Here is a 27,674-nt window from a genome sequence, read left to right as displayed (position 1 = left end):
CATGAATAAGTAAAGACTCCTTTTCCGACGCTCAGATTTGGCGGCAGCTCCCCCCCCCGACTCTCACCGGGTCCCGTCTCGGTCCGTGCCTCTCGCTCTCCTGCGCCCGTGGCCCTCAGCCCGCTTCGTCTCTTTCAGAGAGGGGCAGCATTGGGAGACTCTGCAGCCAGGCGGCACGCTGGCCAAGACAAGCCTGGACATCAGGCTGTCTGGAGGGTGAATCACGGATGGATGCAGCAGAGAAGGGGGGGCTCCCGACCAGTCCGCCCCCAACGACTTCATCTCTGTGTCTGTTTGTCTCCCTCAGGTCCTCCAAGGCGCACCCTGGACCAGTTGTCCACATAAGTGACAACCCCATGGATGAGGGAAAGGTAAGTCAGTCAAAGAGGGGGCTCACTGTCCTCAGTTATTAATAATTCATCCCTGATTTTCTGGTTTACTAGCAACAGATGACCATTTTCTCTGCTTGCACACATTAAAGCCCTTGAAATGGGATTTCGCCTGTTGTTTAAGCCTTTTTCCAGAGGTGCCCCTCTGAATCTGCCCCCTTTTTAACGACAGGCGATACTGTGAACAAGAGCCTTCGCTGATAATGGCAAACATTAGCTTTTATTAGCCCGACATGCTACGCGCGGCGCTCGGTCGCACCAGCACATGTGGCGTGGGGGCAATGGAGAGAATCTGGCGCGGTTAGAATAAGACTCATTTCTAGCTGAGAGAGTTGATTTTGTTTCTCTAAATATGCGCTCGGTGTTTATAGCTGTAGCGTGTCGAGGTGACGGCGAGTTTTTAAGGGTGCAAGTGAATGTCACATGTATTACCTTTTTATTCCCCATAAACCATCTGGTCTGCTCTATCTCCTTCCTGTCATTTCTTCTACCTATCTTCTACCTCCAGCTTATAATTGGATTCGAGTCGGGAATCGTCGCGCTGTGGGATCTAAAATCAAAGAAGGCCGACTATCGCTACACTCACGATGAGGTACGCCACTCTCCCCAGCTCCTGTTCTCCTTCAGCAGCTTTCAGTCATTCCTGCCACTTTTGCTTAATCTGCGGGGCTTTTTTTTAAACATTTGCACTTGAAATTCAATTACAGACGCGCGGCCGCGACTCGCATCCCTCTCCGGAATGATAACGCACGCGCAAACGGCTCGGAAACGGCGCCGATGATGTGTGTCGCCTCTGAGAGAAAAGAAAGAGGGCCGGGCCGGTTTTCCCAGGAAATAGTCTAATGTGCTATTTGGTGAAGATGACTCAGAGATCTGCTTCGCCAGAGGCGACTTTTCCCGCCAACTCTTGCTGGAATCCCTGGAGTTGTCCCCTTCTGCGGCGAAAAACGCTCGTTAAAGCGATTCTTTCCCTCACAGCTAAGCAGACGAAGGGGGTCGTGAGAAATGCGTGTTTTGACGTCGCGTTTTCGTTTGTCTAACTGCTGGAAAACAACCCCCCCCCCCCCCCCCCCCCAAACCCCCCCAAAAGCTCAACTTTGAAGCTTAATCCCCTGGAGGCAGGAATATGTGTCCATAAATAAAAAGACTTGTCAGAGGCGTGTCAATCCCTTCTGCTCCTGACGCGCGCGGAGCCCAGAGATGCGGCGTTATTCCCGTTACACGGCTGCTGCATCAGAATTGCAGGAGATGATCTTTTATGGCTGTGATAAAAGTGTGGGGGCTCACTTTTTCTGTCACAGTCTGACCTTTCTGTCGGTTCCGTGTCACTGTGACGGCACAAAAACGGCCTCGCTGACCCCGGTGCCTCTGTTGGGTCTGAGGTAAAGTAAGAATAATGAAAATCTGACAGCGCTAATGGCGGAACGGTTACCATGGAAACCCTTTCTGCGGATGCCTGTGTTCTGTGTCATTAAGCACGTGTCACATTCACGATGCGTCAGTCGTCGCCTCGAGTGGCACGTCGGTACGTTCCCGCGGAAGAATGCACGCAAATTCCGTCTTTTCTAATGTTTCCTGTGCGCCGCATTGGGGGATAAAATAAGGTTTCACAGCTTCTGAAAGCGACGTCGTCCCGCTGCGCGCTTCTTTTCAAACACCATTTGCCTGGAAGCCCGCTGCCAACTATCAATTAATAACGCCTTTGACGACAATTCGCGAGCAAGATGCTCCGCCACGTTTTTTTTCCTGCTGCGCCGATACACCCCGCTGCGAGGGTTTGGGGAAGAAGGGAAAATCACCGACGAGGGAAACAAGGCAAAGGCGGTGTTCATAGCAACCAGGCCCTCAGTCAGAAATGTGCGAGTTAGACGATGATTTATCTCTTTTTGCTGCCAGAAAGAAGCTTTGTAGCTCATTTCTCTGTGAGTCTGGCAGGGCTGAGAGCTCTGTCCTCCAGACGGAGCCACGGACCGTCCCAATCTGGAGGGTCACTTCGTGAGGCTCTCTCAGAAGAGAGATCTTCCATAATGGCGAGACTCTGATGGGTCTCTACTGATGATGCTGTCACTTCTGATCATTAACCAATGATCACCACCGCGTTAACGGGCCCTGAACATGCGCTATGACTGTAGCCCGAACAAGCAGAGGGAACCACAAGCATCCACGTGGGCCTTCTGGTGCCGCCCAAGCTGAAGATGTCACACTATATTCACATCACACACAAGCACTAAACGGTTTCTATGTCCTGGTTCAGCCCCTGTTGACACACTCGCCCCAAATGCTGGGAGCTGCGGTGTGTGTGGGCACACACGTGTGTGTCATTGTTGATGTGTGTGTGGGGGCACTCGAGGGTAAAGCTTTGTACCCCCGTGTGTCACAACACTATTCTAATTAGAGCTGTGATGTGTATGTTTATGAGTGTGGCTGTTCCTTCAGAAGAATCAGCTGCTCGTGTAAGAACATCCTCTCTGAAAACTGACCTGATATAATCAATCTTCAAATTAGCCCCTAATTGGTATCGCTTGATTTGATAAGCACCGAGTGTTTAAATTAACCTCATTTTCCAAGTAGCCGCTGTGCATTTCCCCCCCCGCTGGGACTGTCAACACACACTTCCTCCCGTCTGACGGTGGGAGTTTAGAGTTTAATACATGACAACAACGTGTGTGTTCCACAGAGCTCGTGTCTCGGCTCAGTCTAGTTCACAGTCCTGTGCAACTTTATTGCTTGTCAAACTTCAAATGTTGTTTGACCTTGTCTCGTCATGCCTTGTCAACCTTAAACTTTATGTAATCCATTAAAAAAAAACTGTCTTTTTAATGCAACAGGGACCGAGCACTTGCTGGATTTAACTTTGCAGTGCTTTCCTATGAATAACCTTCCCGGGATGAATGCCCATTAAAAACTTCCATTCCGGGCTCTTTGCCGCACTCAATGTAGCTACTTTGCATAGTGGCGACTCCATACCAGCTGATAATCACCGAGGAAGCTCTCGGGAAGCTGCTAGCTTAGATTTCCCTGTCGTCACTCATTTAGCCTCAGTCGATTTTCAAGGAAACAATGATCATGATCAGGAACAGAGATCACCTACATACATTCCCGCATCACCTTCTACCAAAATACAGGACTTATTAAAGGGCCCAGACAGGTTAGAACTGGTTTAAGGTTATGGTTGGTGTAAGGAGCTGTCCTCATAAATGGAGAAATACAAGGATGTGTGTGTAGGTGTGTGTGGGGTCATGATGTCATGTTAGCATGTCTCTGTAAAAGCCTGGAGAAAAGTCCATAACAACCATTTCAGGCCTCGGACAATTTCTCCGTGTAACTTCCCAGCATTCCTGATTGAATCTGCCGGACCGAATATCCTCACATGTAAATGTGTATGGCTCCGGCCACCGAGACGTGTGACCTTTTACCCCACCGACCCCCCCCCCCCCCCCTCACCCGCTCTCTCCCGTTTGTGGCTTTTTTCCAGGCGATCCACTCTGTCGCCTGGCACCACGAAGGCAAGCAGTTCATTTGCAGTCATTCAGACGGAACCCTGACCATATGGAACGTCCGAGGCCAGGGCAAGCCCGTACAGACAATCACGCCACACGGTAAGGCGCGCGCACGCCAGACACGCACGGCGCCAAAGCCGCAGACGGGGAACTGTTTTGTTTGGTTTCGGGATTATTGTCACTTCAATTAGGCTCTGCCGCTATTCGCACGTCTTTTACCACCGGCGCTGCAGGGAGGCAGAGTCTGCTCTTTTGATGATGCCCGTTTTTATCCGAGCTCCTCTTCCTCCCGAGGAAGTTCCTCACCTGGAGGAGGCCTCGACGGGATGAGGGGCAGGCTGCCAAACAGGGAGCGCAGAGGAATAAAGGCAGGAACCAAAGCAAAGGACGGACTTCTGACCTGTGTTTCAAGCTGCTGTGGCATGTGGAGGATTGTAGTTTTAATTAGTGGTTTCTCCCGCTGCAGCACACGTAATTAGTTTTCTGTTTAATGAGCAATTATGTAAATTCCTTCCGACAGGTTTAAGGACGGCTTATAAGTCTGTCTTTAATTGTCTTTTCGAGATGTATTATGTGGTGAAAGTGCCTCATTATTCTGCGCGCCAGCCTCGTCCAACCTGCCCTGTGATCCACCTGAGATCGATTCGGAACCTTTGTTGCGTCCGCTGCCACGAGTGATGGATGCGCCGCGTTTCCGCCCCGTAAATCTGCCACTTTGCGTGGCTCTGCCCCGCGCTGGCCTCCCTCCCGGCTGATGAATAGTGTTTTCTTACAGCCGGGCCGCCGTTCAAAGCTGCATTTTAAATGCAAATCAGGAGGGGGAGTGTCTGTGTGTGTGTGTGTGTGTGTGTGTGTGTGTGTGTGGAGGGGGTTTGAACTGGCAAAGTAAAGTATCATCTGTTTGTTCTATTTTAGGAAAACAGCCCAAGGATGGGAAGAAGCCAGAGCCTTGTAAACCCATTCTCAAAGTGGAATACAAAACCAGTAGAAATGGGTAGGGTCGCCACGCGCACACACACTCAGACACACACACACACACACACACACACACACGCACACACAGGTTCAGTCCACACGCTCGTGCACAGAAACATGCTTGGTGGGGCCAATTATTAACACCTTAAATACGCTGAGAAAATCTAAGGTTGACGTACTTCTGTGTTCATTTGTGTTCATCAGAACATTACATTAACACATTTCTGTGTGTGTCTGTGTGTGTGTGTATGTGTGTGTGTGTGCGCGTGTGTGTTCCAGGGAGCCCTTCATTATCTTTTCTGGTGGTCTGTCGTACGACACGGTGGGCCGGCGGCCTTGTTTGACGGTGATGCACGGGAAGAGTACGGCCGTGCTGGAGATGGACTATCCCATCGTGGACTTCCTCACCCTCTGCGAGACGCCGTATCCTAACGGTCAGATGTTCTTTCCTGGGATTATCTCCCCTCTCTCCCACACACACACACACACACACACGCACACACACACACACCCACCCACACCTCTGTTGTTTAATTATGCTGGGGCTCATCCCTACGTTAGTGTTTCTGTAATAAATACAAAATTTCCCAGGGGAAAGGAGCCTATTCCTGTTTGATTATCCGGCACAGACAGTATTCCACTTTCATCTCATTTCTCTGTACACAATCCATCTAAATGAAATCATTACCTGATTTTCTTCCTTTTGATGCATCAGCAGCCAAAATAAGTGAGACAGATGCGTTTAATCCAGCGTACAAACCCGTGGCGTTCGTTCTCAGCACATCTCCCGTATTTTCCGGACTATAAGTCGTACTTTTTTTCATAGTTTGTCTGGGGGTGCGACTTGTACTCCGGAGCGACTTAAATAAATACATTATTACGGGGGGGGGGGGATCGCTGAGGATTTGGTGATCATGCTTTAAAACAGAAATCAATAAAGCTCAAATTCCTGATGGCATGATTGCGATTTCCCATAATGGGGGGGTCGACCAGTCACATCCTTCTGCTTTTATTATGATGAATAGCTTATGAAACCAAACTTTGCAGCACACAAATTGACTCATTTGTACTTTAAATACGCAAACATCCCAGAAGATCGTCTGGGTCTTTGTAATAAAGGTGTTTTCTCCGAGAATTGGCTGATGTCATCAATCCCGAGTCTGAATTTACTCATTAGAATTTATGAGTTTTATTACCCAGAAGTGCGATATCTGGAAGTGGCTTATTCAGGAGGAGAGGGATGTGTACAGATGCTCCCAACCATCGATAAATCTATTACAGCTACACTCGACCACGGGGGCCAATATGAAACTCCGTAGGCAGACGCAGATATCGGAGGATTATAGGATCCAGTCATCACCGCTTCAGTGGTGACTTTTTCATTTGTGTCTTTGAGCTGCCGAAGTGGGAGAATAATGAGAAGAAAATTAGCAGGAGGAGGTTTCTGTAGATTTGGGGCTCCTCGCTCCGGCGCTGGAAGCGTGGCGTGATGAATGACCCCGCCTGTTGTTTGGCTCCTGCAGATTATCAGGAACCTTACGCTGTGGTCGTGCTCCTGGAAAAGGATTTAGTGGTGATCGACCTTGCACAAAATGGGTAAGATCAATGATCAATGGCTCCTCGTCCTCTCCTCCCTCGCCGTCCAGGTCGTCCACTGTTTAACGTCCCCCCTGTCCTGTCCTGTCCTGTCCTGTCCTGTCCTGTCCTGTCCTGTCCTGTCCTGTCCTCCACAGGTACCCCATATTCGAGAACCCCTATCCTCTGACCATCCACGAGTCTCCTGTCACCTGCTGCGAGTACTTCGCCGACTGCCCCGCGGACCTCATACCTGCACTTTATTCAGTGGGCTCTCGACAGAAGCGACAGGGATACAGCAAAAAGGTTCGCTTCCCGCTGGGAAAAACGTGATCTTTGTGCTGCGATGTGTCTGTTGCCATGGGAATAACGATAGGGAAGCTATACGTAACCATTAGCATGCTTGTGTAAGTTATCAGAAGATGCAGAGCTGTAAGACCGACAGATTAATCAACTGTTACTCTCATTTTGCAATAATAGCATAATAAGCGCAGCTTTGCATGAATGACCAATGTCTCCTTTTCATTTAATGGCTGTTTCCGAACCCGGATCAGACCTACATCCGCCACTAGTCTAATCATAAAGATCACAAATTAAGGATGGCCGTATCCCGAGGACAGCACATCCCTCCTTGTGCTCAATAGCACGATTACAAAAGAGCAAAATGTCTGAATTACAAATGCAAATGTTCCAGTGCGCCCTGGAACCGCGCTGCCTCACCGATAAGCACACGCTAGCATGAAAAAGGGCACATTCATATGTGCTGCTGCTGCATCTGCAGGCAGTAAAGGTTGATTTGTCTGCTGCACTGTGAAGCATTTCCAATATTTCAGCCAGGCTAAACTGACTATCTAATAGTGTCATATTACATAATGATCCTCCAGTCTGTGTGTGTACACCTCCTCCTCGCCGTCTCCAGACAGACCCCCCCCCCCCCCGCTCCAGGGGCCATTACATATGCCCGTGTTCTCGTCCCCGTCGCCTCGTTCTAACTTTCAGTCGGAAATGTCAGCGTGTTCTGACCCAAAGTGGCTGCAGAGCTGCTCTTTTTATCTAAACACAAGCCCTGAGCTGCAGGAGCTGCCTTCTCACATAAAGATCAGTGTGAGTCATCCTGGTGACCTTTGTGTGTGTCAGCATATTCACACACACGCACACACACACACACACACACGCACACACACACGCACACATTTGAATGATGTTTTTAACATCTGATGCTTCGTCTTCCTCCACCTGTCTGTCACTGCAGGAGTGGCCCATTAGTGGTGGAAACTGGGGTCAAAGCACACAGAGCTACCCAGAGATCATCATCACCGGGTAAGGCTCCGCCCCATTGCCGTGCCCCCCCCCCCCCCCCCAATATTACTATTCCACCTGTGCTCCTCGTTGCGATCGCCGCCCTTCAGAGTCTGAACTGTCTTCAGCTCAGAAACGCCCCTGAGCCCACTGATCACTTCCTGCCTCTCTCGTGTGTGCAGGCATGCTGACGGAACCGTGAAGTTCTGGGATGCCTCTGCAAGTGAGTCTTCCCTCCTGGCGACGCCGTCCTCCCGCTCCTCATTTTGAACACTTTCTGAACGCCCGTTGCTGCTGTCTCCGCCTGCTTTTCCCCGACAGTAATGCTCCAGGTGCTCTATAAGCTCAAAACAGCCAAGGTGTTTGACAGAAACCGGTCCAGGGACGACAAGGGTGGCGGCGAGGTGTCGGACGAGGACCCCTTCGCCATTCAGCTCATGGCCTGGTGCCCTGAGAGCCGGGTGTTGAGCGTCGCCGGGGTGTCGGCTGACGTCATCATCTACCGCTTCAGCAAACTGGAGGTGACCACCGAAGTGGTGCAGGTAGGCAGCGTTAACACGCTCATCACACTACGCGCACACTCGCACAGTCACAGCCTGCAGGGTTTCCATGCCAACAGACAGATCTGCAAACAAGCTAGCCGCTAGTCCACCGTCGCAACCTGCTGGGAAGCGTCGTAAGTGGGGGCTGAAATGGGAGCCGGTGTTTACTGGCAGCAGAGTGAGACGGCGTTTAATCCCGTGTCACAGCTGCCGTTTCACCGAGCGAGACACCATCCTGCGCGCTTTGTTCCTACCGTTGCTCCACACAGACGTGGAATTCGAGACTGAACGGCGGCCAGATTTATGATTTATTGGGCTTTCTGGCACCGGTCGCCTCATTCTGCAGCGTTTCTGCGGATGTGCTCGAGACCTGGAGAGCACCTGTCAATCACAGCACGTGGGAGGTGTTTCGTGGATTTTAGCGAAGATTCACGCGGAATAAATCACAGCGACCTGTTACGTGTGGTCCACCTCCCCACCCGCGACGGGGGAGGAGACGGCTCCTCACTCCCACATGTCAGTGGGGCTGAAGATGCAGGACTGGGGGGGCTTCTGCAGAGCGAAGGCAGGGGGTCCTGAACCTGAGGCAGCCTGGAGGAACACTGAAGGAGAGGAATATTTTCTTGTAGAAGGATCTCTGACTCTCCTCCCACACACAGAACATCAGCAGCTGGAAGAACCAAGATGTTTCTCACATGTGTGTGTGTGTGTGTGTGTACGGATGTCAATCACGGACGTCACATTCACAGCCTCTGTCTGTAACTTCTCAGTGTGTGTGTGTGTGTGTGTGGTCTCCAACAGTTACTAGAAGTGCGCATGCAGTACGAGCTGAACGACATGGAGTCCCCAGATGGCGGCGGCGGGGGAGAGCAGATGTCAGCGCATCCCACGCCCGGTGCGTCCCCTCAGACGAGCGGCCCGCCGTCACACCCCTCCACCACCAGCAACAACTCTGACGGCGGCAACGTGCCCTGCCTAAAGTAAGAAAGGCACACACACACGTGCACACACACATGTGCAGGAGAGCTAGCATAGCGGCACCCAAAGTGCTTTCTCACATCCTCATGCACTCGAGGGTCTCCCCTTCTGCCTCGAACGCTCTCGAACCGTCTTCGCCGCCGCCTGAAGCACCCTCAGCCGCAGCGTCCACATCCTCCCCTCACAGCCAGTCCTGCCAGACCCTCTTTATTAAATCATCTCTCGTGTGTGTGTGTGTGTGTGTCTCCTCTTTCGCTCCTCTGCAGAGTGCGCAGTACTCCTCTGAAGCAGTCTCCTGGTTACCAGGTTGACCTGGTGGTCCAGCTGGTGTGGGTGAGCGGGGAGCCTCCTCAGCAGATCACCAGCCTGGCGCTCAACTCCTCCTACGGCCTGTGAGTATACGCTTTAACCCCAGAGGAGAAGTGTTACAGGTGTGTGTGCGAAGTGAATAGTGCATGAGTCCACGTGAGCTGAGACTCTGGACTGGTTTGGTAAAGTTCCCCAACCAGCTGCTGGTTGTTTAGCGCGCTACATCCACACGTTTTAGCTCCCCCGTCATATTTTTCCCACGTCATCGTTGCTACATTTCTGCCTCCTCACTGTCTCCCCCCCTCCTCCCCCCCCCCAGCGTTGTTTTTGGCAACAGTAGCGGTCTGGTGGTGGTGGACTACGTCCAGAAGACGGTTGTGCTCAACCTGGGAACAGCTGAGCTGTACGGCCCCACTGACCCCCACCAGAGGCAGCCGCGCTCGCCAAGAAAATCACGGCAGCCCTCCGGAGGTAAAAAGTCAAACCCTCAGGAAATAAACCCAAAGCAGTTTGTGTCTCTGTTGCTGCAGCGTCAGGGCGCCGCTGTTACCGTTCTTATGACTGTGCTGCCCCCCTGCAGTGGCTGCTGGTACAGCAGCTGCACACCTGTTGGTCCCACATTGACTTTACAAACGCGAATGCCGACGCTCCTTTACAGTCCGCCGCACGTGCAAACTGTCCCAAACAAATGTTCCGGTGGGCACGGAGCATCTGGTGTCGCCGACTGGTGAGCGCTGGGCTGGCACCAGTTGGAGCTGGGTGACCGGGAGCAGTAATCAGACTTCCAGCTGCGTCTCCCTGCCAACAGTCTGCTCAGCATTCTGCCTCAGAGAACAATGACACACACACACACACACTTATTCCTGTTTTGTCGGTTTGTGCGGTCCCCGCTGCAGGTCTGTGCGACATCAATGAGGGCTCAGCCACATCGGAGGACCGCTGCAAGTCGCCCACTTCAGGTAACATGTTCCTCTTGTTGTGAAGCAGCAGAACACAGATTGTGTTAAACTCCAAAAGGAGCAGTTCTGGAGCCAGACTATCGTGGCCTCTTAGTGGTGTTAGTGAAATTGTTGCCCATAGAAGTGGAACTTTTCTGTTGGACCATGAAATTGTCCATCAGTAGGATTCTGTAGAGCTGTTTGACCTCACTAATGTCTGTTTATGGTTGCAGGAACTCGTTCAAAGCCTTGTAGGCTACATTCCTGCACCCCGGCCTTGAAAACTAGTTAACAGTTACTCTAAATCGGGCTTCCGCCATGCAAAAATTAGCATTTTCTTCAGAATCTTGTTAATTTAGGATAATAAAAATCATGGTAAAAAGTAAAAGCCTTGGGTATCCTCGCATATTTAACAGCCACACAGTGGCGCGATTAGGAAAAATAACACCCGGCAGCGGTTTGAAGTTCAACACGCGAATATCAAGCGGACAACTTGGGAATATTCTAAAATGATCCCGTGTTAATAAATCATTCACACCAGTGATCGTTAGAAATACACCACTAAAGCGCTCCAGTGTTGTTCTACTCACTTCATTAGCATTTCAGCTCAGGAGAATAAAGCAAAAACCGGCTACGTCTACATATGTTCAGCGAGCATTAGCATATTAAATAGAGGAAAATCTTGCAGCCATTGCTGTTTTCCCCTCTAATATTTATTAATTGCTCCTCTATTTCCTTATTTTATTCACCACCCATAAAACCCAGCCACGTTTTTGTCAATTTTATATGTTTTTTACCGCCAAAACAGGTGTGAAGCAGCTTCGTTAAAACGTGATTTAGAAGGTTAGCTTGTGTCTAGCAACGAGCTAATGGGTGTTTCTAACTTCTACTCTCCCTTCATATCCACGAAAGTGTTGACGTCAAACAGCAGTCTGCATCAGTTCTACAATGGCGGGGGTAGAGGAGGTAAGAGTTGAGGTCTGTCGTGAGAGGCCATGTAGGTAGGACGAACGGACCCGTCCCCTCTCTGTCCCTGTTTTTGTCCTGTCATGGTCACCACAGTGTGGAGCATTAGAGGAGAGACTCGATTCTGGGTTAGCTTCCGATCCGCTATCTTTTGGTTCTCTCTGCTAAATCAGAAAGGCTAAAATGAAGACAGTCTCCTTTTTAAGCAGAAATTGAACTTAAACAAATCAGCACTTCAGTTCTGAAAGCTTGTGGGACAGAGGCTAACCCGAGAGGGTAACAGTAGCTCAGACTACGTTTAGTAATTACAAAACGTCTGCATGCTACATTTATGTAGCACGACAGTGGTAGTGTAAGTGTGCCTGCGTGTCACATCTGTTCTGAGATTTTCCCCTGTCCACATCCGTCGTGTGATTGACATTCTACGTCCATAATCCAGTACGATGACATTTGAGTGGCGTCTGTCCAAATGTGTGTGTTTACCTTCAGTATGTGCTGATTAAATTCAGTGTCTTTGTGTAGCAGCTCAGCTTCAGAGTTGCTTTCTGAGAACATCTGGAAAACCTGAAAAATGTTTCATAAAAAGGATGCTTTAAACATTAGAATTAGCAATGTTGTCAACTGAGACCTTTACAGCTGTATTATTTTGGTTCCCCGAACTTGGTGTCCTCACCAAATTGCTAGCGGTGCTGCTGAAAATTCCAATTAGCCGGAGCGAGCGCGAGGAAAGTTACCAGAAGTTCAAAGAACGCCGCGTGTTCGCCGAAGATAGTTGTGCGTTAATTACGGACGAGGCCAGGTTTTAAAAAGTGAATAATAATTGAAGAATTACACATTCAATTCTTATAAGTGCATCGACGTTAATAGCTGCAAGCAGCAAATGCTGATTAAAAAATGCAAACTAAAAAACAGGTCAGATAAAATAAAACCCTGTGTATTAAGTAAGCAGGCATCTTCCAAGGTTTTTTCTTTCAAAGTGGTTTTCTGCCTGTTAAAACTAAACGACGCTTCTTTCCAGCCCACATTTGTACCGAAGCTAAAAAGCCGACGCTCCATTCTGCAGTATTAGAACTAAAACATGTGAATTCAAACGTTTCTTTGTTTTAGTTTTTGGTAAGCGTGCTTCTAACAAAAAGAAGAAAAAACAGGATTTTCTGTCTTCTTGGATCTCTTGTTGAGTACTTTCTGTTTCCTGTGCATGCTCCTGTGGCATGGGGGTCTTGGGTGGCTGTGCAGTTTCCACGTGTCTTGCCGTAGCGGTGATCTCTTCCAGGCTGTTGTGCAGATATCACCTCCTCCAGCATGTCTCTGATAGACTGAGTCCTTTCTTCTCCTGTGTGAAGCATTTTGGCTCCTTACCCACTTTAATATCTTTTCTGGGGTACTTTTCCTCCTCAGTCTAACTCGTACTTTTGGCACCCTTAGCCCAATGCTAGCTACCTAGCTTTGCATGGCATTGTGTGTTAGCTTAGATGTGTCTTTGTAAAGAGGGATGTTCTCTTTTTTCCAGCAAAGATGTCACGGAAATTAAGCTTGCCTACTGAGCTAAAGCCAGACTTGGGTAAGCCTTGATCTCGTGTTAAACAATTTGTATATATTTATATTTCTCCACCTCAACTGGACTTCCATCACATTCCATTAGTCCAGTTTTATCCGGTTGTAAGGCTCAAAATTGGCAAGCTGCGTTTTCTTCTGTTTGCATGAGTCCAAACTAGCACTCATCTGACCGGGGAGTGAAATCCGCTGAGCTAAAATCCTTTCAGTGCCAAATTGTGCTCCTTCTCCCACCTTTGGGGGTGCGAGAGGTCAGTGGTGCTAAGCGAATCTACGCACACCCCCATCTCACCGTAGAGCTTCATGTAACCTGCAACTTTCTTTTATTTTCTCTTCTACGTTTTCTTGTGTCTTTCCATTCTGTGACTCAAATCAAACTATATTTGTTAGGGGTAAAAAAGCAACCGTGTAATATTAGCAGAACCAGCAGTGGGTCAAATCCAAGTGTTATTTTCATATCTCAGTGTTGTCCACATGCAGCCAAAGTCCCACTTGTGATAAAATCGTCCCAACAAGCCACTAAATGGTGACAGAATAGGCCTAAATTGTTGATTGTCCTCTGAATGATGACCTTTTCACCACATGACCCCACCTGCCCAGCAGATCGACTCCCAGCTGAGTGTCCTCTACAGCCTTAGCTAGCTTCGGTATATTAACGCTTAATTTGTCAGACGAGTCGTTCTTCGTGTCCACAGCAGCATCCTTCATTTGTCTCGAGGTAGCACTGCTTTGCGGGTGCTTTACCTCCCTCTGTCTTCTCCCCACTGTCCTCCTATCTGTATGCCCGCCACGGGGTGCCAACCCACTAGACCACCGGGACAATTCCTTCAGCCGCTCACGCTCCTCCAGCGTCACCAGCATCGACAAAGAAGCGCGAGAGGCCATCACCTCGTTCCACTTTGCCGAGACCTTCGCCAGGAAAGGCGACAGCGTTTTGACCCCCTGCCTGTATGTGGGCACTTCGCTGGGCACCATACTGGGCCTGGTGCTCACCGTGCCGCCCGCAGGAGAGCAGCGGCAACTGCAGTCGGTCATCGTTTCGCCTATAGGTGAGCGGACGGCTCTACTTTAGAGCCTCAGAGATGTCCTCATAAATCCAGTTAACGGGGGCGTCTTCTACCGTCCATCAGGCATGCTGGTCCGGCTGAAGGGCACCCTCTTGAGGATGGCGTTCCTGGATTCCTCAGGTTCTCTGCTGCCCCACACCTACGAGCCCTGGTACGAGACCAACACGACAGCGGACGGCGAGGAGAGAGAAAAGGTCCGCAAGCGCAGGCCCGTCTCGGTGTCCCCTTCCATGTCCCAGGATCTCCACGAGAGCCAGTACGCTGTGATTTGCTCAGAGAAACAAGCCAAAGTGATGTCCCTGCCGTCCCAAGCGTGCATCTACAAACACAACATCACGGAGACCTCCTTCATCCTGAGGGCTGACGTGGTCCAGATGAGCCAGGGCGCGTGCGTGGCCTGTTTCTGCGCCAACGGCCACATCATGACCCTCAGGTGAGAAGCAGGACACGTTCAAATTGTCTCAGTGTCGGTCAAACTTCCCTCTCACTATCAGTGTGCTCATTAATCCTTTTTTAATTGCCTTTGCCTGGACGACGAAGACAAATCCAGAACCTTTATACAAATGAGTGTGTCTGGCTTCTCGTTTATGTCATTGAGTGAGAACCGTGTGTGTATCACGAACAAAGTGAGGACGTGTAGAATAGCGAGGACATTTTGGCTGCTAGCTTTAAAAGTCTGTCTAAAAGTTAGCACTTTGTTTTAAGGTTAAGGTTAGAATCTTGCTTGTTGTGAGGGAACGTCGTATGCTAACGCTGAAGCTAATTAGAAATTTTCTGTGTCCCGTGTTCCAGTGTTCCAGGACTGAGACCGCTCATGGACGTCAACTACCTGCCCTTGACAGACATGCGGATAGCCAGGACGTTCTGCTTCACCAACCTGGGCCAGGCCATGTACCTGTGCTCCCCCACTGAGATCCAGAGGATCACGTACAGCCAGGACATCTGCGAAAACCTACAGGCAGGTTAAAGTCCCACACGTGGCTTTAAAGGGACAGTTAAGACAAAAATAAAAACCTCTCAGCAGTCCGCAAGTAACTGGTCAACAGGCGCGTTTCCACTGCAGGAATTTCGGGGTTATTGACGGGGCCGTGACCGATGGGGCGTGTCTCCACTGCAGGAACCTCCTCCAAATGGCCCTTATCAGGAACCTTTTCCCATTTTATAAGTATCCCAACACCATTTCCTTGACGCCCATAACACACTGATGTGGACACAAACTGTTGCGCAACGATTCCGCGGCGATCTAAACTGGTGACGTTGCCGAGGGGTCCTACCCCGCAGTGGAGACACGCCCATCGAGGGGGCCGAGCGAGGCAATTGGTTCCTGTAAAGTTCCTGCCGCCGGTATTTACCAGGAACTCCCGCAGTACAAACGCGCCTGATGTGTTTGTTGGTGTTTCAGGAGATGTTAGGGGAACTTTTCACGCCGGTGGAGACACCAGAGGCCCCCAACAGAGGGTTCTTCAAAGGTCTCTTTGGAGGCGGGGCTCAGTCACTGGACAGAGAAGAACTGTGTATGACAAACCCACACGAGCGCACGCCTGGTTCCACCTGTCACACCTCTTTTGATCTGTCTCCTTCTCTCCTCCGCGATCCAGTTGGTGAGGTCGCTGCCGGAAAGCCTTCGCGGAGTTTGGCCCAGCACATCCCAGGCCCGGGCGGCATCGAGGGCGTGAAGGGGGCGGCTTCTGGCGTGGTGGGTGAGCTGGCACGTGCTCGGATAGCGCTGGATGAAAGAGGTCAGAAGTTGGGCGAGCTGGACGAGAGGACGGCTGCCATGATGGCCAGCGCAGATTCCTTCTCCAAACATGCACATGAGGTACTTTTACCAGATTTTTACCTGAATTGCTGAATATTTGTTTGTATTTAGCGTCTCTTGTCATGCGCCGTTTCAGCCACTAGGGGGCAGCGTTTGACAACAGATCCACATTATGACGTCTCACTTTTTTTCTACATCATTTATGTTTTGTTCCATTTATAAGAACTTTGCTGACTGCAGAAGGAGGAAATATATATATATATTTATTTTTCAGATGATGCTGAAGTGCAAAGACAAAAAGTGGTACCAGTTCTGAACGGAGACGGATGCAACCATCCATCTGCTCATTTGGACCCGCCGCACATCCATCATCTGTCTCTGCATTGGTCCCTCCAAGCCTTCTTCGCTGGGACAACAGGGATCTTCTCCCCAGGCACAAAGTTGAACTCTGACCTGGCCTCAGATTGAGGGTGGAGCTGAGGAGCAGACGGGGGAGAAGCACCACCTCAGAGGGAGCGGAGGAAAGGCGTCCATTTTTACGTTCTCATCTCTTTGTTCATCTCAGCCGTGACTGGCTCCTGCACCTGGACGATCTTCACTCCCGTTTGCCAAAATGTCTCTGCACGGAGTTCATGGGGGGACGGGAGAACAAAAAAAAGACAAAAACACAAGTAAAAAAAACAACACAACAGACAAAAATGTAAAGTCCGACCACATCATGATGCTCGTAACTGATAAACAGTCAGACGTGAGACCCAGAGGAGAAGGTTCTGCTTTCTAGTCCCCACCAACCTGGACATCAACATCTGACAGGATTTCATAGTATTACTGTGTGTGTGTGTGTGTGTGTGTGTGTGTGTGTGTGCTCATACCTCCGCGTTGGTTCGTTTCTTCATCTGTATTGTTTAAATCTCTCGTTTTTCTCTGGTTGAAACATGTTTTGTGGCTTTTGTGTTAAAACTCAGATGAATTTGTGCTTTTAAAAAGGGCTGATGGGAGGAGCTACGAGGAACACGCCGACCCTGAAATACAAAACAAATACACAAATCTCGTTACGGTCAGGAAACGTCACCTTCACCTTCTGCTTTACGTGCGTCAGTCAAACGGATCGACAATCTAAAGACCAACGGGAACGCAACGTGTCGGGGGTTGCCGCGGCAACGCGAAGCGGAGAGAGGCCATGTTTCTTCTGGCGCCAAAGAGTTGCGTTAACTTTTAACCCGGTTGACCTCCCACTCATCTGGCCACGTGTCTGGAAGGTCAAAGGTCAAAGGCTAGCAGGGCTTTAAGATGAGGACGAGCATGTTGGAATATTCACCAGAGGGAAAGGTCACGTTTGGAATCATATGTAAGTGAGTGAGTGTGTGTGTGGGTGTGTGTGTGTTAGATGAATTAAAGCCATCCACGATGATAACCTATACAGAACGGCTCGACGCCGACCTCAGAGCTCTGGTTCCATTCAGCTTTTGTCTCTTTCGTCTCCCTCCTGTGATTCAGAAATGGCCTTTTTTCTGTGTTTAGTGTCACCTTGACCCCCCCGAAGCCCAAAAGAGACTGAAGAGAATATTCCAGCCAGGGGTCGCCCCCTTTAACCTCCAACAGGACTGTTGTCTGGGTGTTTTTTCAACCATCTCTTTCTCAGCGTCGACCCTCTGCGGGTGATTTCTGTCACGTCCGTTCTCGCCAGTATGCAGTTCTCTTGAAACCGTCCCCGCAGACACAACAGTCCGGGGTCCCGTCCTCGGACCACCCCCCTCGTCCTCTGTCCTGGATTCAGCAGTTATCTGTGGGTTGCAAGTATCTTTTATTTTCTCATTGTAGCCGATTTTATTGTACAGTTTTATGCAAATTTCACATGGATGTTTATGACTTTATCTGCTGCCACAAACGTTAAGAACTTCTGTAGATAGAGATTACTGTGCAATGGAAAATAAAAGTGGGAAAATATGTTATTGTCCAGGTCTTTTTTCAGCCATCCACGATCAAAATCGAATCTGGGACTGTGATGCTTCACGTGGTCACTAGGGGGCAGCAGAGGGACGCGGGTCTCTACCGGTGGACCGGAATCATCAGGTTTTTCAGCGTCACGATACTGTCGCAATACTTCCTTTTCACTTTGATTCTTAAAAACAACAGCTCGTCCTTCTGGTTTACATCATCTTGTGGGTGTTTCTTAATCCAAAGGGCCGTATTGACCCTCGGTCACGCTGGATTTCACACGACAGGTGGGAAAATGGGCAGCCGAGGTGATGAGCAGCTCAGGGAGGCGCTTACATTTTTAAATATATAAACAAATATTAAACAGTAACTTCTGTAGAAACTCATCTAGGGCAAACGCTGACCGATCTGCAGCACATGTTGCTCTTTTTCCAAACAGTTTTTATATTATTGGGTATAGAATTCTAAAACAAAGGCCCAATCCGTCTAAAAGCTCGTGAATTTTTATAGGGCAGCTTCTCTCTCTTTGTTTGTGCACGTTCTTGCAATCAACTCCATCGACCAGACGCTTTGTCATCTCACGATGCCGTAAATCTTCCTCTGTTCACTCCAAGCTGTCAGACGCTGCGCTTCATCAAACGCGAGCCTCTGTCGCGGCGACGGGACGGAGGTTCAGGGTGGGAAGACAAACGCGGGAAGATGAAGGTGACGGTAGGAAGAACATCTGTTCGTTCAAATTTTTCAATTAGACTGAATCCTGCGCTGAAGGTCGCCAGGGAGACGTCGTTGTTGATGCGTCTGCTGACCTGATGACCTTGGTAGTATACACAAACACACACACACACACACACACACACACACACACAGCGTCGCAGCCAAATCGGCCGTCCTCAGGACAGAACGTAACATCATTTTATAGTTTATGTTATTTTAAAAACATGACACATGTAGGAAAACTTGAGCGCTCCGTCCCGGCAGCCATGTTGTTCTAACCTGCAGGTTAGCACAGTTAGCGCAGCTGTTATTAGTTGACATTAGCGGCACCTCGGACCTCAGTGGATTAGAACTTTGGTGCGAGCGGACGGAGGAGTCAGTTCTAAGCACATTTAGCATGAACAAAAGGTTTTAAGGCAGCTGAGGGGGAGGGAAGGTTTACATTTTATCTCAGCGTGGCCTTATTTGAACTTTTAACAGCAGCTAGCATTTAGCCCAAGAGGCATTTGTAGCTTCCAACTGTGTGTTACTCTGAAGTTGCTGCAGACTTCTTCTCAACCTGAAGTTAAGATTTTCTGCTCACCTTTAGCATCATTTGGTGTTTTGTGTTGATTTGAATGTTTTTTGGCTTGTAAATGTGATGTTTCGGCGGTCCGGCTACCCGTCATTGCCTTGTTTTGAACAAACTGTGACACGGCCAAGACGCGCCTGTCTAATTTATGAAGCTCGTGTTGATCAGATCTGTGTCCGTTGCCCGAGCAACCCGCAGCTTTATCTGCTCTATTTGTGGTTTCACCAGTTTATTAGATTAACAGATAATAAAATTTAGCTTTGGAGAGAAACACGAGTTTGGAAACATGAGTAACTTGATTTACTGACTGTTCTTCTGCTGATGCGGGCCAGAAACATGACTTCATGCTGTGCCTGTGTGTAGCCGCTTTAATTGTTGCCTCTGGATTTATCTATATTTAATGTTCTCTTCTGCAGCTGCCGCTTTTAGCTGAAGCTGCTCTTCAGTTGTTGCTTTTAGGTGTTTAGTCAAGGCTCATTTGAGTGCACGTGTTTCTAACTGGAGCACCGGTTAGCATCCAGATTGTTCTTTGGGGACGTGGATCGTTTGTTTCAATTTCTGTCAGACAACATCTGTGAAAACAGGAAGATCATCTGTGTCTTCCTGACTCTTCAGTCACTGTCAGATTCTACCAATGTGACATTTCCCCCATTTTCAAAGGCAAAAACAAGCATTCGCAATGGAACAAAACAAAATGGCTTCGATCCAACCCCTATAGTCTAACTAGCCAGTTTAAATCCACTGTAATGTGCGGTTTTCTGATACCACATCGCTAATAAACACAAATTGAGGTCTTGTGTGTGTAATTACAGCAGCCACTGAAGTGGAATTCAATCAGTCAGGTTTGTGGGCCGTGACCCAGGAGCGGGAGACACATTTGTGTGGAAGCCGCGCTGGAAAATGACTCACACGTTGTTGTTTTTAAACGCTGTCCCTCACGCTAACGCTAACGCTTTAACATAGAGGGAAAAAAAACAATCAGATTAACCAGATCAGTTGAAAAGTTCCTCAAAAAAGAAGCAACGGCTGATATTTAGCTTTAAAGGTGCTAAAAACTTGAGAAAAGTGTTGATAAGATGGGGGCCTGACGCTGCTCCCTGCGGGACGCCTTTTTCAACTTTAATCTGAGAGCATTTTAAATGAGTTTAATTAATTGATGGAGCAGTAAAAGCTTTCAAATTAAAAGCGTCTTTTTCCTGCAGTGTTTGTTTGCTTGATTTTTTCCTCCATTGACTCCAGCAACACTCCAGTATTTATTGGCTCGTTAAACGAGCGCCATTAAACGAACATAAAAACGCTGATGGTGCAAATGGGCAGCGTTTTAGTAAAACTGAGGACCACTTTGATCTGACCTGGTTGCTATGGCGACTCATCCGGGCCCCACCTGTCGTGTTCGTCTCTGGATAAAAGAGCAAAAAACCCCAGAATTCACTGGTTCAAGGAGCAGAGAGTCCTCTGTCTCTATAAATACAGCAGTGCATGATGGGAGCTCGCACCCCCGCTGATCCTCAGACGTCCACGTTCGCCAGTCAGAAACGTTCTGGCGTCGTGGTAAAATGTTCAAAAAGGCCCGTTTCACCAAACCGCCATATCGAATCACCAGCTGGGAGAGAACCCATCGATTGTCCCAGTTTGTCACTGGGAGGACGACGTGTTCCAAATGTGGACTCGAACCTCCGCCTGGACCAGACGAGCTGGAGAAGCTGCAATTTGTGCAGCCTCGGCTTCGCTTCGGTCGCGCTGTGGAAGCAATAATTTGGGGCCCTGCGACTTGTTCTCCAGTTATTTTGTGGTAGATCTTCCTAGAAATGTGGAAGCACTGGGACCAGAACCATCAGGGTTATTTGGGACCAGCTTCTGGGGCGAATTCTGGAACGTCTTTGTGTCTCACCTGCGGTTCATCATTGTTGCTTTGATGGTTCCTAAATGCACCTGCAGCAGCTACAATTATGGTGACGGTTCTTCTTCTTCTCTGCTTGACACCAATTAAGAGGTTCGAATACCAAACCGACCCCTCTTCCCACAGTCGCAGGACTAGAACCTGCTTGGGTCCACGTGCCTGAGGGTCCAGGAGACCCTGGAGGAGGTGGTCCCCAAACCTAGTGGACCGAGCTACTGTTTATAATTAACATCCCTGGTCTTTGAGGATATTCCCTCGATGGAAATTCCGGCATCTCATTCTGGAAATGTTCAAAAAAAGGCCCGGCAGCGGCTCACGTTTCCAAGGCAACTATGGGATGGGGAGAATGGAGTTGAACAGCAGCCGTGGGTGAGGCCTGAGCTCCGCCACGGGAACGTTCTCACCCCGAGAGAGTTGGCGGGAACATCATGAGCTGAATTTGGACCCAACTCTTGGACCCAACTGTGTTCTTGTATTCTAGGGGCCCGGCCAGCTCTGAGGGCCACTCTGATGTCCACTCGGACTTTGTCGGCTGACCCTGGACCGATGTCCCAGGACACTGGTCCAAACCTTTGATTTCTGGGGTCCAGCAGGTTCTGGACTGAAGTGCTGGCGGGGAAACCTGCAGGGTGGATCCAAACAAGGACTTCCTGTCAGCTATTTGAGGGGGTCTCTTCTGAGATCTTTTAAAAGATGTTCTTGGAGAACTTTTGGACCTCAGGCAAAACGGGCCTCAGGCCTCACTTCATCCTGCACTTGATGGATTTGAAAAACGTTTGGTTTCAGCTCTTTAGAGTCTTTAAAGACGCCACCATTAAGCTCTAAAAATAACAAAACCGACCTCGTCCTGAACCCAATCCTGCGTCCGCAGACAGAAAAACCACCCAGCTGAGCTCCGGTCTGGGTTTTTTCTGTTGAGGACCTTTGGATCGTTGACAGCTCGTGTCAAAGGAGAACATGACGCATCGGACCAAAACTACGCTCTCCAGGTCCGAGCCGCCAGCCGTCGCGCTCAGAGACCCTCGGAAAATAACGAGATGTGTGAATCGCTGATGCATGAATGGACGGATCACATAACAAATAACATGTTCTTCACGTCTTTGTTTGGTCATTAGCTGCCTAGCGTTAGCATCCCCCCAGCGTGTCATGACTTGTTAGAAACAGCAACGGCGGCTTTTGTCATTGTTGTCAGCATAAATGTGCTGATGTCTCAGCCTCTGGATTCTGCCCTCTCTGACACCGCCGAGGCTGCCTGTCACTGTGAGCACACACACACACACACACACACACACACACACACACACACACACACACACACACACACACAGCAGGCGGCGGCAGGCGGCGGGCGAAGGTGCGGAGCGTCGGTTGTCTTCAGCCGAGCACAAAAGCTGGTTTTGTGTGGCGCCGATGGGGAGACTGGAGCGTGTTGCTGATTGATAACGCCGCGCACGCTAATGGAATCGTTCACGGCAGATTTGAGGCACAAACGTGGCACCAGCTGCAACTATTGTCACGTTGTCATGTATCGTAGTCGTCCCCGAGATCAGCCCCCCCCCGGTTTTCAGTGCAGTAGACAAGCAGCCGTGGTTTTCCCAGGACAGAATGTTCTGCACTTCCTTAGCCTTCTATGCTAGCTGGGGTGCTTTAGCTAACAACCCTTCAGCCTGAATCTTTGGCGTTCCAGGTTCATCTGCATTATTTTGAAATGATTAGCGGTATCGGATTTAGTGGTTTTTTAGATGATCCGACATAAAAATGCTGCGTCTAAGGGACAGCGAGCGGCACGGTAACCGGCCGACACGGCCGTTGTGACTGGCCCCGTCGCTCCTCGCCGTAATAAGATGCCGTTTTGGTTTATTTGGCAACACGTTCGTTTCCCACTAATGAACTGAATGGGTGGAAGTCACATGGCGTCCAGTCGGTGCAGATTTTCTTATTAGCGCCGCCGCTCCTGTAGCAGAGCTCACGGTAATCGGAGCAATTAGATAACACGTCTTAATGAACGGGGCCGGGGCCAACAGCGGAGCCTGATGCGAGCTGTGGCGCCACCACGGTGATTGTCAATTAGAGACGCGATATCGAGGACACGTGACGCCTCGGGCGGATAAGGCACCATCCCATGATCCCTCCTGCTAAATCCCAGCCTGATTTGCATGAACAATTGAGGAATCGTTTACGAAAATGAGGAAACGGCGGTGATGAGGAGGCAGATATTCCTCCTTCCAGCTTGTTTATACCTGCTCTAATTTGTGCAGGAGGCTTCACGGCGCGAAGCAGCAAGAATCTCCGGTAGGTAATTGGGTCAAATAAAGCAAAATGTCATTTAGACGTGTTGTTTTGCAACAGCCGGCACGTTTTTATTGGCTGTATTATGATCAGTTTGGGGGCCGATTGAGTCGTTTGCTCGTCCTGTAGCATTTTAGCTAATCATAGGTGATACAGTTTGGATCACATTCTGGTGACGTGGACAACAGGAGGTTTATGGCTAGAGCAGCTGTTAGCTAAGAGCACAGTGCAGCTGGTGGTTCTGGAGGAGCTGGAACCATCCTTCGCCGATTCCTGCGAACCCCGGGGCAGCAGCAGATCTCGCCACGGTAACGGCAGCAGTCGGATCGCAGACTCCGGGGCTGCGACCACAAAACCCCAGCAGTTGCGTACTCAGCAGATCTTGTGCCACACGGCCAAAACCCCGTGTTTGTGTTTGTTTTCGACGCCGCGCTCGCCTCCGATGCCTCAAACGCCGCCGCTGAAATCGGGATGAGGGTTGTCGAGGACGTGAACGGTCCCAGTTTGGCTTCAGATTTGGGACGCAGAGCTCAAATTGATGCTGATCAGGCTCTAAAATGGGCAAAATCTGCTTTCTGCTCAGTTCTGACCACAGGGGAAGGCTGCGGTGTTTAGTTTGGACTTTGGTTCCTGCAGACAACGACACGAAAATGAGCTTCGTGGTCGGAGGCAACGTAGCTGCTCGGCGGCGAGCGCCCGGCGTTGGAAAGGACTCAAACACGCCATTAAAGAGCTTTTAGCGGAAGGTAAATGTTAGCATCACTTATCGGGTCCCAGAGTCGTTGCTGCTCTATGGAAGGAGGAACCAAGAGTTGGGCCATTTCCCACAATGCACTTCACTTCAGACAGCAGCAACACGAACACGTACTGCTGAGGCCACACACAGAACCAAAACGGGACCATAAACTCAGAACAGCAAAGGCGAGCCAGGCGAGAAAGAGCCCATAACATTCTGGATCCAGGCTCCAGCAACACCCCCTTCGCTTACGCAACACGTGTTATTGCAGGTTTATCGTGCGTATTTTTAACCGTACGTGTTAGAAATTCTGCAGAGCTGACGCAGGCTTTTCCCCACATTTGAGCACTTCCTGTTGAGGATGCTGATGGTTCCTCCACTGACAAACAGAGACGCTCCGTTGCTGTAAGATCCACATCCTAAACACGCCTTTTTCCTGCTAAAATAGCCCGTTGGCTACATCATTTCATGTCCTTGAGATCCTGATACATATTTGACATATTTGCAATTTCAGGGACACGAGAGAGAAGAATGAAGCCAGGTAGGATGAGCGGGATTAAGAGCTTAAGGTCGAAATTATGACGGAATGGGTCTGTGGGTGGGAGGTGATGGGAGTGAGACACGGCCGAACGTTGAGACACGAGTGTGATAGCAGAGAGACAGACAGAGAGAGAGAGACAGACAGAGAGAGAGAGAGACAGACAGAGAGAGAGACAGACAGAGAGAGAGACAGAGACAGAGAGAAAATGTTTGAGGAAGTGAGACCAAATGTTGTCGGTGTGTTAAGATAAAGGATTTCACTGCCATTTTTTTTGCTTTGTGTGCTGCGTTCAGGGGGCGTAGGTCTGGGGAGCTTTCAGGCAGCCACCTGACAAGATGAGCTGTGAACCAGCAGCCGTCACCTGTCACCTTGAGATGAAGGTCGCCGACCTTCCTGCAAAATGGTTGAATACACCTGTAAATCCATTTGGGGGAAAAAAGAAAACGCCACGGCCCCTTAGACGTCAACAAAGAGATTACCACAGATTTGGGAGCGTTGGGTCCTTCCCAGAGCGCCCAACAGGATCCAGCGAGGCCCAAACTCCACCCGAACACCCGAAGAGGACGGTAAAATCCAGCGAGGACACGACCGCATCGGAAAATAACCACGTTAGGAACACAGAAACTCACTGACTGACCCAAACTAAAAGCCTGACGGATGCATAAAGACGCCCGAGCTGTGAGCCCCCGCCCAGGAGGCCCCGCCCACATCGGGGTCAGGCTGGGTCCTCACAAACCCACTTCTTACCAGCAAATGTTCTGTTCTTTAAAAACATGAAGCCCAATCCACTGTGATTTTCTGTTTTAGCTAGCATTAGCATGCTAGTGCTATATCTGTGGCCTTTTCTCACTATTTAAATGTTAAATGCTCGGACACGAACCAGCAGAACCATTCGGGTTTTACTGTGCGTAAGTGGATCATGTGGACGCGCAGAGCCATCAACACTTCCTGTGCAGAGACGATGTCATAAATAAATAACTTAACTTAATAACTTACAGCCGCCGCTGCCGAGAACGCTGCCTAATATGGCGGCGCCGTGGCGTCCTGACCCAGATTTAGGAATTCGTAAGCGGTCAGTCGCAGCTGATCACAGAGCGAATCCTGCGTGGAGGGTTGGTCCCCGTGGTTCCTAATAAACCCCTGGCTGGCTGTGATTGGTCGGGTTCTGTTTGGACCCTCTGTTCTTGTCTGACAGGCGTAAACAGCAGCTGATGACCTTGTGTTCTGTGACTCCCGGCTCTCTCTGTACCGATATCCGGGCTGGTCGTTGCCCTGGGCGGGAGCTGTGACGTCATCCGGCACCACTTCACACGCCGGTCCGGACCGACTCAGTTCTGAACGTCAGAAGCTTGTTGCTTCTGTGGAAACTGCCGGTATTTACGTGTTGGAAGGAGTCCAACGATGTTCTGGTCCGTGGTGATGATACAGGAAATGAGAATGATGAGTGTGGGTGTGTGTGTGTGGGGGTGGGGGGGAGTGGGTGTGTGTGTGTGTGGGGGGGGGGTGTGGGGGGGAGTGCATGTGTGTGTGTGTGGGGGGGAGTGGGTGTGTGGGGTGTGTGGAGGGTGTGTGTGTGGGTGTGTGGGGGGGTTGTGTGTGGGTGTGTGGGGGGGTTGTGTGTGTGTGTGTGTTGGGGGGGAGTGGGGGTGTGTGGGGGTGTGTAGGTGTGTGTGTGGGGGGGGTTGTGTGTGTGTGTGTGTTGGGGGGGAGTGTCCTTCATGCTCATTGACAGGTGAGGACATATCAGATTAACTCAGGTTGCCGTGGCAGCAGTTACATATTTCTACACTCGCACGAATGGTTGCGTTTCCTGCCTGTCATCAATCACGCTGCTGATCCTCGTGCACCTCTTCGATCCTCGTGCACCTCTTCGATCCTCGTGCACCTCTTCGATCCTCGTGCACCTCTTCGATGCTCGTGCACCTCTCTCTCTTGTTTATCCCCCCCTCCATCTTGTTTACATCCCTTATATTAGGACAGGAGCACCCATCAAGTCCACATCAGCAGCTATTAGGCCTCTGATTTTAATCGCCGTCACTTGGCTGGTGTATTTATAGCCAGTGTCACACACACACACACACACACACACACGCACACACACACACACACACACACACACACACACACACACACACAAACACACACACACACTTCCAGGAACCCGCAGCAGCCTGTGGCGGGCTCCGGTCCACACGGGTCCAGGGGGGAACTTTGATGCTGCCTGTGTTCCCTCTGGCCTCCAGCGTCGTCCTCTGCTGTGACTTACTAGCAAAGTCGCGCCCAAATCCTTCTATTCGCCGAGAGCGGAGACAAAACCTCCGAGTTGATATTTAATCGTAAAGAAATACATTTAAACGTTAAAGTCGTGAGGATCAGCCAGTGTCACTGTGCAGCTGAACACACTATTTTGGTCCTCACTATGTAGCATTTACAAGAGCCCCCCACTACCCCACCCAACCCCCCAAACACGCTCTGTCTCTCGTGCGTACACACACACACACACACGCACGCACACACACTCCCATGTTCAGTCTCCCAGTACCAGCAGCTGTAATGGCGTGATAAGGTGGCTGAGCTTTATGTTTTAGCCACGGTCTGAATCCAGCCCAGTGGAACATGGCTCCTGATAACCCGTGGTCATGGTTACAGGGGCTGTTCCACGGCCCCAAATAGGGCGGCAGCACACACAGGAGCAGCTGTCATCTGACAGGGCATCTGCGTAAGACAGAGAGGCAAAATATCTTCTGACAAATTGCCCCATTGTGGGGCCATTTTCACTGATCCATGTCTCATAATGGGTTCAGCTTTTTCCTCCCTGACCTTTGACCTCAGAGTGGAGAGAGAACTCCAGTGAAAGGAGAGCAGAGGAAAACACCGACAGGTGGTCTCCAGAACACCTTCATAGCGCACGTATGACGTGCACGTCTCCTACGGATGGTGTGAAAAGTTTGTGTTGGTCTGCAACAGTAAAGACGCTCGATATTTGCCCCCCTCGCCGTCTCCGTCCTCCCCGTTCCTTTAATTACCCCAATTACTGCTGAAATGCCAAAAGTCGTCGGGCTGCTTATTGGACACAACGTTTTTTTCCGTGCCGCCGTATCGATTTCCAAAAGCCAGCGCTGCTGATCCATGAA

General features: G+C 50.0%; 1 protein-coding gene across 5 annotated transcripts in view; it reads left to right on the top strand.

Moving 5' to 3' along the window:
* The window catches only part of stxbp5a (syntaxin binding protein 5a (tomosyn)), a 44,130-nt gene extending 26,332 nt beyond the window's left edge, over positions 1-17,798 (top strand). Inside the window, exons 6-27 of one of the 5 annotated variants that reach the window (XM_029849876.1) lie at positions 308-371; positions 898-981; positions 3,865-3,988; positions 4,805-4,883; positions 5,144-5,298; positions 6,388-6,460; positions 6,598-6,745; positions 7,692-7,759; positions 7,921-7,961; positions 8,060-8,280; positions 9,082-9,260; positions 9,525-9,650; positions 9,887-10,038; positions 10,464-10,526; positions 11,418-11,471; positions 12,982-13,032; positions 13,793-14,074; positions 14,156-14,525; positions 14,885-15,050; positions 15,495-15,606; positions 15,691-15,911; positions 16,126-17,798. In XM_029849876.1, the coding sequence (XP_029705736.1) occupies positions 308-371; positions 898-981; positions 3,865-3,988; positions 4,805-4,883; positions 5,144-5,298; positions 6,388-6,460; positions 6,598-6,745; positions 7,692-7,759; positions 7,921-7,961; positions 8,060-8,280; positions 9,082-9,260; positions 9,525-9,650; positions 9,887-10,038; positions 10,464-10,526; positions 11,418-11,471; positions 12,982-13,032; positions 13,793-14,074; positions 14,156-14,525; positions 14,885-15,050; positions 15,495-15,606; positions 15,691-15,911; positions 16,126-16,167 (2,875 nt within the window). In that variant the 3' untranslated portion in view covers positions 16,168-17,798. Of the gene's footprint in view, positions 1-307; positions 372-897; positions 982-3,864; positions 3,989-4,804; positions 4,884-5,143; positions 5,299-6,387; positions 6,461-6,597; positions 6,746-7,691; positions 7,760-7,920; positions 7,962-8,059; positions 8,281-9,081; positions 9,261-9,524; positions 9,651-9,886; positions 10,039-10,463; positions 10,527-11,417; positions 11,472-12,981; positions 13,033-13,792; positions 14,075-14,155; positions 14,526-14,884; positions 15,051-15,138; positions 15,607-15,690; positions 15,912-16,125 lie in introns of those variants that run through there. The other 4 variants (XR_003891366.1, XR_003891367.1, XM_029849877.1 and 1 more) reach the window with 4 other exon arrangements.
* The last annotated feature ends 9,876 nt before the right edge of the window (positions 17,799-27,674 follow it).

This window comes from Takifugu rubripes, chromosome 16 (assembly GCF_901000725.2).
Source record: "Takifugu rubripes chromosome 16, fTakRub1.2, whole genome shotgun sequence".
In the NCBI taxonomy this organism is placed as follows: Eukaryota; Metazoa; Chordata; class Actinopteri; order Tetraodontiformes; family Tetraodontidae; genus Takifugu; species Takifugu rubripes.
Note: the sequence above shows the minus strand (reverse complement) of the source record. Positions and strands in the feature narration are given on the sequence as shown.